The following is a 9,369-nucleotide window of genomic DNA, read 5'->3' as shown; positions in this document are numbered from 1 at the left end:
ATCTCATACCACTGATACCTAAAAAGTTTACCTTTGCCTAATGGGTAAGCCTGCCTCTGGCTCTACATGATGATTCATGTATCAGTCAGCTCAAAGTTGATTAATTTCAGATCAATACAAGTATCGATGTTGTAAAATTCATCGATTCAAGTCGATCAATCAAGTCGATTGAGCTGTATCAGATCTGCAGAAGAAAATAATCATCATCCAGCTTAATAGTCTAAAACGTCTAAACAAAAGCATGTTTGGCTAACTATAGTTGCAAATTCCAGAATGGTTCCAGAACTTGTGACCATAGTTGCAGCATATGCTGTTCTGTGTCAGCCACAACACACGCATTGTTTACCGACCACGCAAAGCACGCAACTGCATGGGGTCCCTCAAGCCCTGCCGGAACACGATCGCGGCGCCCCCTCCCGGAGGTTTGCTTGGGCCCCCCTAACGTAAACACCCCCCTGAACACACGTTTATTTACGCTTTGATTCGAACAAAAACAGCGTATCCACGTGACACAGCTGAGAGAGAACAACATACGCTGTTTGCGTTCAGGGAGAGATGAATTATTTAATAATTATTTAATTTAATATTTTTGTTTTCTTTGCGTACAAAAAGTATTCTCGTAGCTTTGTAAAATTATGGTTGAACCACTGATGGACTATTTTGACCACGTCTTTCATACTTTTCTGAGCCTTGACAGTGTTATTTACTTGCCACTCAATGGGACAGCCACAAAGCTCCCGGTTGTCATCCAAAATATCTTAAATTGTGTTCTAAAGACGAACAAAGCTTTTACGAGTTTGGAATGACATGGGGATAAGTGATTAATGACAAAATTTTCATTTTGGGGTGGAGTAACCCTTTAACAAATAAATGCAGTTTAGTTACAGTTAGTTATATTTATTTACTCCATTACCTACTGAGACTTAATACAAAGATCAAAGAATTTGCCAGGAATTAGTTCACACTATTAAACTACACTAAAAATCTGGGGGGGCTGGGGTCTTATGGATACCGCCTTCTGTTTGGGTCTGGCCACAAGAGCTTGTCAACTTCACAGGCGATGTACTTAGAAAGGGGCTGTAAGGGGGCAGGGGGCAGGTATAAAACTGTGAAATGGTTATGGTTGTTGAACCAATTTTGGACCAGCACCGCCCAGTGGAAACTAACATTATCCCAGATAACAACAAACCTGGGTCTGTCCTGCACAACTGCATGTAGTGCATCTAGAAACCCAATGATCTGAGGCCTATTTGTAGTGCTAAGGCTCAGACCGATTGGTGTTCTGTTTTCTGTGCAAGTGATTTTAGGTGTGTATGTAAAGGCCGGGACACACCAAGCCGACTATCGGCCGTCTGGCCTCGTCGGGCAGTTGGTGGGCGCTGGTGAAGCACGTCGGTTCGGTATGTTCCGCACGTTGGCTCTCGTCAGCTTTCGTCGTGCTCGCGTCGGAAAATACAGACTACTGCCATCTGCAGGTACTCAACGGTATATCTCCTCACGCATGCGCAGAAAGCACCTTCTAGTTTGTAGTCGGGTGTCATCAGTTCGGTGTGTTCGAGCTCAGTTTAATTGCCCAGACGCCCGCAGATGCAGCCGACTAGAGGCGACAAGACGGTCGGCTTTCTTCAGCGCTAGTTGGTTGGCGTCGGGTTGGTGTGTCCCGGGCTTAAATGCCTACAATTGCCAGATGAGTTTTGCTTTTTGATCAGAGGGTTTTCCGAATGATAACAGGTTATTTTCATTTTGCTTGATGTTTGCTTTAATGCAGGTTCCATATTACGTAATACTCTGGAGCAGGGCTTAAAAACGGAAAAAAAATCCATTCGGTTCACTCCGAGCAGAATCGATATTATAACGTTTCTGTTCTTGCGTTCCTCATTAAACAATACGTTCCGAGAACGGTTTTCTAGAAAAAATACCGGTTAATAACGTTATTTTATTACACAGCACGATAGATAGATAGATAGATAGATAGATAGATAGATAGATAGATAGATAGATAGATAGATAGATAGATAGATAGATAGATAGATAGATAGATAGATAGTGTGTGCCTTTTAATAACATGTTTGGCATTATGTTTACAAATGATTAAACCAAATTCCGTGTTCGTGTCATTTGAACTTCTTGTCTTTAAAACCGAAAGTAAACGAGTTCACAACCAGGGTTTGAAAATTAGCGCGGTCCGAAGGTGTTAAAAAAATTGTGCTATATTAACACCCTCAAATGCACTACATATAGCCAAAGTCCTTTTAAGAATGGTAAAATGGTAAGATATTCTATAGTCTTTGTCTGATATAGCCTAGCGTCAGAAGATTTTTTTTATGAAAGTACAATGTTGCCAGATATTGCTACGAAAAACAAGCAATTACAAAAAGAGAGAAAAAGATATCCGAAATAAGTTCAAAGCTTGTGTTTTTTAAACAAGATTAATATATCAGTAACACTAACGTTCAACTTCCCACTTTATAAACGTCCCAAAGTGTCACATTATTTTGGAAAAATACACGTATAATACGTGGATCTGGCAACAAACGGAGGCTGCACACGCGCTCTCACTAAACGCGCTCTCAAGCCCCGTTCACTGCGCTAGCTTCTCGCATCAACATGAATTGCAAACACTCGTGTGATATGAGGTGGTTTAAACGGCTTAATAATCATTCAGAGAGCTTGGCATTTTATTTTTGAATATACAAAAATGACCAATGGCCGGACCTCGGTGACCTCAGCTGGCTACGGCCGTGCCTGGAAACGCGTTACAAATGAGCAAATCATTTTTTTAAAACAATTTTCTTGTTTGATAATACTATAGCGAAATAAGCCCCTTCAAGACCATCCGCTTCACATTCTGACCACATGGCTTAATCTGCGATAAAAACCTGTTGATTTAATTATTCCTTACCTAATATACATAGCCTATTATAGGCTATTTTCACTCAAACAAAAGAGAATTTAAAACAATAGACAATTTTAACTACAAGTTTTAATTAGGCTACAATAACTTAAACCTAAACATACCTTTGCACATGAAACAGGTGCTTGGTAACCTTAAGCTCGTCGCATCATAAGGGCTCTGCTTATGACGTCTGCTTCGCGGGCATTTCACGGTGTATATGTATGCGTCACCATCGCATTTGCGCACACAATTTGAATTCATGTTTTTGGTCTGCCAAATTGATATAATAAAGAGAACGATAAAAATACCGTTATTAACCGGTTAATTTGGAATTTCTGTTTCTGTTCAGAACGATTAAAATTGATTTTGTTTTCGTTTTTGTTCCTGTTCCTGTTTAATGTCATTTGTTTTCGTTTTTCGTTTTCGTTCCTTAAACCGGTTCAGAGCCCTGCTCTGGAGTGCCTGTACACATTCCTGCACATGCATGATATATATATATACAGTACAGACCAAAAGTTTGGACACACCTTTGAACCAAAGTTTTCTTTATTTTCATGACTATGAAAATTTTAGATTCACACTGAAGGCATCAAAACTATGAATTAACACATGTGGAATTATATACATAACAAAAAAGTGTGAAACAACTGAAAATATGTCATATTCTAGGTTCTTCAAAGTAGCCACCTTTTGCTTTGATTACTGCTTTGCACACTCTTGGCATTCTCTTGATGAGCTTCAAGAGGTAGTCACCTGAAATCGTTTTCACTTCAGGTGTGCCCTGTCAGGTTTAATAAGTGAGATTTCTTGCCTTATAAATGGGGTTGGGACCATCAGTTGTGTTGTGCAGAAGTATATATAGTATATATAGAATTAAATATTTTATAGAATTAAATATATAATATATATTCCACATGTGTTCATTCATAGTTTTGATGCCTTCAGTGTGAATCTACAATTTTCATAGTCATGAAAATAAAGAAAACTCTTTGAATGAGAAGGTGTGTCCAAACCTTTGGTCTGTACTGTATATAAATACACATTCAGGGAGAGGTATTTTGGCTGGGCCCCCCCTCTGGTCTAGTGCCTTGAGCACATGCCCGGTAGGCCTGTGTGTTAATTGGCCCTGATTGCACTGCTTATAAAAATAAGCTTGCTTATTTTTCTCAAATGCACCATCTATTTAAAATATGTCACATTAACAAGCTATTCCGACCACACAGCTTTGTGATGTTGTGTGTTGTTTTTTGGAACTATGAATTCGGGAAACACCAAATCTTTACACTATGTTGGTAACAACGGAACTTTCAACCATTGTTGGCTAAAATGTTTATATATATATATATATATATATATATATATATATATATATATATATATATATTATGTCAGAAGGGTGTAGTTAAGTGCTCACAGAAGTTTTCAGCTATTTCTTCAATATTTTAAGGGATTCGGCTGTGTTAGTTAGATCATTCCACCAGCAAGGAACAGTAAACAAAAATTTTCTGGAAAGTTATTTTGTGCCTCTCTGTAATGGTACCACGTGACACCACTCCCCCATCCTGGAGGGGATGTAGACTCCTTCTGTTTGCAAGTGCCTTCAACTAGCCTGTGCAGCCACTGTAGAGAAATAAAAAGAGGTGGGCTCTCTTGGTGCTTGTTGATAAAGATTGTATTCATCTATGACAAAAAACAGGTTCATTTCTTAATCATTGCTAAATGTAGCGATGAAAAACAACGACATCATTCTCAAAATAATTGTTTTCAGTTTAATGAATAGAACACAATTACTGCAGCTGCGACCTCACAGGAAATTTAGCAACGCCAAGGTCATTGGTTTAATTCCTGGGTGTTTAGGTCAGACTTGCAGGTTTGACGTTGTCTAAATGCTTCATAAGAGAAAGGTGCGAAAAGGGAGCAGACAAAAGGGAGGCTGTGTATATGTAACCTGGCCTGACCTAGGTAAAAATGTGGGGGCCAAGTCCAAAGTCATTGACCATGCAGTGAACTGAAAACACTGAGATTCTAGTGATTTAGGTAAGCCGTTAACATATTTACAGATGGATTATATAGAGACAGTTTTGTTTATGAATGGTTTGGTGGTTAAACATTAGCGTTGTACATAGGCCTACTATGTAAACAAGGAACTGTTAAATCAGCAGTTGCCAATAACCTAACCGTATTTACTTTATTTCACCAACAAAGGCTCCTGCCTGTATTTATCTACCGCTGAACTATTTATGCATTAAAACATATGTTTTACTTTGGCTGTTGTTCTATCTTAGGAAAGGGGGCTACTGAGATACAGCCTATGCTCTGTGTCAGTTCATTAAAAATGGAGCTCATATTACATACTGGCATTTCTAATAACTTTGGATGACATTTGCAATGAAGACCTTTACTTGATCTTATTTTTTCAAATTTCTCAGACACATGCTTTTTTATTTTTTATTTTATTTAAATTTCAAAAGCGTGGGCTTCACATGCAATGATATTAACTCACTGAACTTGCCATAATATGCTTGCCAATGTTCGATGGAACTATGGATTTCGGAAACACCAAATTTAACTAGATTATATGTTAGTAACTTGTGATCATTGTTAGCTAAAGATGCTTTCGGCAAACACATGAAGTAGCCTAAAAGACACTTTATAATTGCTATTTTCATTTAGAATTATACACATTTCAACTGTCAAATCTTTAATATCAATTCGGAAAATAGATATGTATCGTAATTTTATACCTACGATTATCATGCCTTTTAATTAGTTGTTTATCTACGGGGGTTATACAGGCTAGAATGCCTAAAAGTGCTGCTAATCTTTCCTGGAACCGATTCATGAACTCTGTTCTTCCACTAATATGCGGTTGAGCACCCGCTTCGGCCGTTATCATTTATTTAGGCCTATTATTGTTTTTATTTTTTTTTAGAAAGATATTTATGTTCTCACCACAGTGATGACCCACATTTAACTTTTAGACTGTTGGATGTGCGCACTCTTCGTTTAAACACCGACTTGAGATTTGCATACATATTTACATGTACTATAAAATGTGAACTCACTACAGCTTCAAATATAAAACGTACATTCTCAGTAGAAGGTACAATTAGACAGGAAAAAAAAATACTCTTGCGTCTATGCATTTACGACATTGTCTGAGTTTTTAAAGGACCGCTGAAAAAAAATTGCTCACTTCCCATTTCCCGATCTTTCTTACACATTTGGGACACACCTAAGAGAACATGTTTTTTTCTAGGTTATACATAGCAGACGTAATCCAGTTTACAATATCAAGGTTAAATGAATTCTTTCAGTGTATTTGACTGTATTTATTTTATTTTATTTATTTAAAGTATACTTTCGCATAATTTTAACAAGAGGACGGAAATAATATACTTTAAAATAACTATACTAAATGCACTAAATGTAATGTTCCGTATACACTTTATTGTATGTTATTGCAGTTTAAGTAAAATGTACAAAATGCACGCACATAGTTTGTTAGTTTTTTTTTACTTTTTTGACTAGTTAAGTGGAACTTAGATTTAGATTTCTATATTTAAAATATATTTTAATTAATACTTTTTGTAATGTATTTAAATATTTGTAATTACACGTTTGTAATGATGAACTTGTATTTGGTACAAGGCTATATTAACTTAAGTACATTTTATTTTCACTTTATTATTTTTTAATATCAAATAACACGTTACAGTTATAATCAAGTAGGTTACTTTATAAGTGCTATAGTATATTACTCAAGCAATCACAATTTTATTAACGATATATTTTGCAAATACAGTGTCTTTTAAATACAATTATAGGCATACTTATAAGATTTGAATTACACTACAAGTGCTTATTAAAAAAGTGTTACCAACGTAACAAATTGTGAATCGCGATCTGTTTATTCTTAATAAGAATAATCATTCATATTCACTTCCGAATTCTAATTGCAGGCTACTGTATTTTTGATCATTATAAGCTTGACACTGCTGCTTGTTGGTGCTATTGTCAGACATCATTTCTTGATTTATTTCGAAAATCCAGATACTTTAAACACGTGCTCTCGTAATAAACGACAATTTTTTTCGTGGTGCAGGCTCAATCGCATTTACGCTAGAGGCATATTTGCTTAATTTAGAAATTAGAGTTTATTTTGTTACACTGTTTCAAATATTGTGTAAGCTTCTTACCGCATGCATGGAAAACGCAAAACAGTAAACCATGGCCTACAATGGTATGAAAAGACATGATATAACCCTGCAGTTTTTTTACTCTTAGGTTTACATTTTCCCCATATTATTATTGCTGTGGAAAAACAAAGGCGCATCAAGAAAATAAAAATACATGTGTACATTTTATATGGAATCTGCAAAGTCTTTTGTTGTAAGATAATATCATATATGTTACGATCTCACTGAAACGTTTTTTTTCCTCTGATTTAACGCAAATGCTCGTTTCTCTGTAGCACATACTAGTGTTGTCTCAATGAAAAAAGCGGTTCGGTTTCCATTCAAAAGTCACATACATTTTGTTGCTCAAAGAAAAGTTCAGAGTTCACAATAGCGGATTTCCAGAGAAGTACTGAAGGCGATCTAAGCTTGACTTCTTTTCCTTCATCCGTCTGTTTTGAAACCAAATTTTGACCTGTCGGTCAGTAAGGTTTATCATTCTGGAGATCTGAAGCCGTTTCTCCTTGTTGATGTACATGTTAAAGAAGAATTCTCGCTCGAGTTCTCGGATTTGAAACTTGGTGTAAGGACATCGCTTCTTCCTCATTCGGGGAGTATCTTAGAGTAATTAAACAAAAAAGAGATCAAAACCTGTCAAATCAGTACAGTCAGTTGGTAAATTATTGGCTTTATCTATTGTATATGTGTCATCACTAGCAATTTTAATGAGCGTAACATGAACAAAAATAACAATATTAGTAACTGTAATTGTAATCCATTTGTTACAAGTTAAAATGACACATATATGTAGATTTCCACCATTTGTACATACATATATACACACACCACACACAAAAACGCATTTAAACATTCTGAACTATACAGAACTATATTGCTAGGCCATTTTTACTCAGATGCTGAAAGCAATGTTTCGGTCAATTACTTTTTATCATTAGCTGCTAGAGTAACATCCCTTAAAATGTTCGGCGCAAGTTCATGATCAAAGTTACTATTTGTCAGGATTGCTACCTCTTATAATTTCACAGACTAACAGACGGTTTGACTGTGTGAAACATGATGTTTTTTCAAAGACCTTTCCCATCGTAAAAACGCTTCTTGTTCAAAGAAAAAGCTTTGTAGCTTATAATAAAATCCCTTGAATGCTTATAAAACTTCACATAAAGTCTAACCGACTCAGTCTTCTCTAGTCAACCTTTCTTTCTTTTACGGCGGTGAATACTTACTAGAGTGACAGGATTTGGTTTGGTCTTCGTTTTTTGTGTCCGACGAGGATTCAAAGGAACCCAGGGTGTTTTTCTTATTCGCATGCTCTTTCTCTACATCTACAGCACACTCTGCAGTACTGCGGAGGACTGATGACACCTGAGACGCCGAGTCAGATTTTCCAGAAGTCCCTTTCTGCACAAAACAGTTATCTTCCAATTCACCATCTGGTCCGCTATAGGAACAGTCAAAAAAACGATCAAAACTTTGCGGAAGAACGTTGGTCTTTCCAATGCTGGAGTAAAAGCCACGGCTGGTATGGTTTATACCCGGGTGGCGGTGGTGGTAATGGTAATGGCTGTATACATTTTCGTTTATCAGAATTTCTGTCATAGTGGCTGATGGCGGAAGGCAATCTCTGTGCACTAGGTCCTCCTCCGCATAACAAGATGAATTGTTCCCCCTGTGGTGCAACTTGCTCGACGAATTCAACCCATGTGACAAATCCCTGACTGGCGGCACTTGAGTGAAGTTAGTGGAATAAGGATAAGTGATTTGCCGCGATTGGGCGTGTGGTAAAAACGAAGAGATGGCAGAAAATTCGGGGACATAATAGGTGCTGGGGAGGCAGAGATTTGAGGCGCAGCCCGCCTGCTCTCCGAACTCAGAAGTCTTTTCTTTACGAGACTGGGAGCATAAATTGCTCAGATTCACGGAGTTAAACATTATTCCTTTCAGTTCTCCGGAGGATCAAAATAGATGCTTTGGATTCGGACAGTTGAAGAGAAATTTGGGAAGGCAAGACGACGTGCTATCCCACTAGACACGTGATCGAAAGTAGCCTAGTTATTCTCGTATATCAACCTTTGCAGTCATAAATTTTTTACTCAGTTCCTAAGATTTCGGTCCAAATATGAGTATATACATGTGCAATACTGGCATATAACACACATTTACAAGTCGAAGTGTAAGTTTTAAATTAGTATTTAATGAATGTGTCTTCGGTGCATAAATGGAATTCGCTTCTTGTTGGGTTAAATGTGATAAGACTTGTTAGTATTATCTTTATTT

The 9,369-nt window shown here is 37.0% G+C and overlaps 1 protein-coding gene across 1 annotated transcript; it reads right to left on the bottom strand.

The window, feature by feature from the left end:
• Positions 1 to 7,342: 7,342 nt before the first annotated feature.
• hoxc11b (homeobox C11b) lies at positions 7,343 to 9,024 on the bottom strand. Its single transcript, XM_073826203.1, has 2 exons — positions 8,319 to 9,024; positions 7,343 to 7,692 (listed from the first exon to the last, which is right to left on the bottom strand). Exons 1-2 carry the CDS (start codon positions 9,022 to 9,024, stop codon positions 7,460 to 7,462), a joined length of 939 nt encoding a protein of 312 aa, XP_073682304.1. The 3' UTR covers positions 7,343 to 7,459.
• Between the last annotated feature and the right edge of the window lie 345 nt (positions 9,025 to 9,369).

The sequence above is a fragment of the Garra rufa genome, chromosome 20, assembly GCF_049309525.1.
Source record: "Garra rufa chromosome 20, GarRuf1.0, whole genome shotgun sequence".
Taxonomy (NCBI): Eukaryota; Metazoa; Chordata; class Actinopteri; order Cypriniformes; family Cyprinidae; genus Garra; species Garra rufa.
Note: the sequence above shows the minus strand (reverse complement) of the source record. Positions and strands in the feature narration are given on the sequence as shown.

Bases quoted from the DNA above. Each gene is read 5' to 3' on its own strand.
- hoxc11b (XM_073826203.1), bottom strand. From the start codon at position 9,024: ATGTTTAACTCCGTGAATCTGAGCAATTTATGCTCCCAGTCTCGTAAA. The intron at 7,693-8,318 runs GTAAGTATTCAC...AATTACTCTAAG, and splicing joins AACCAAATCCTGTCACTCTA to ATACTCCCCGAATGAGGAAG.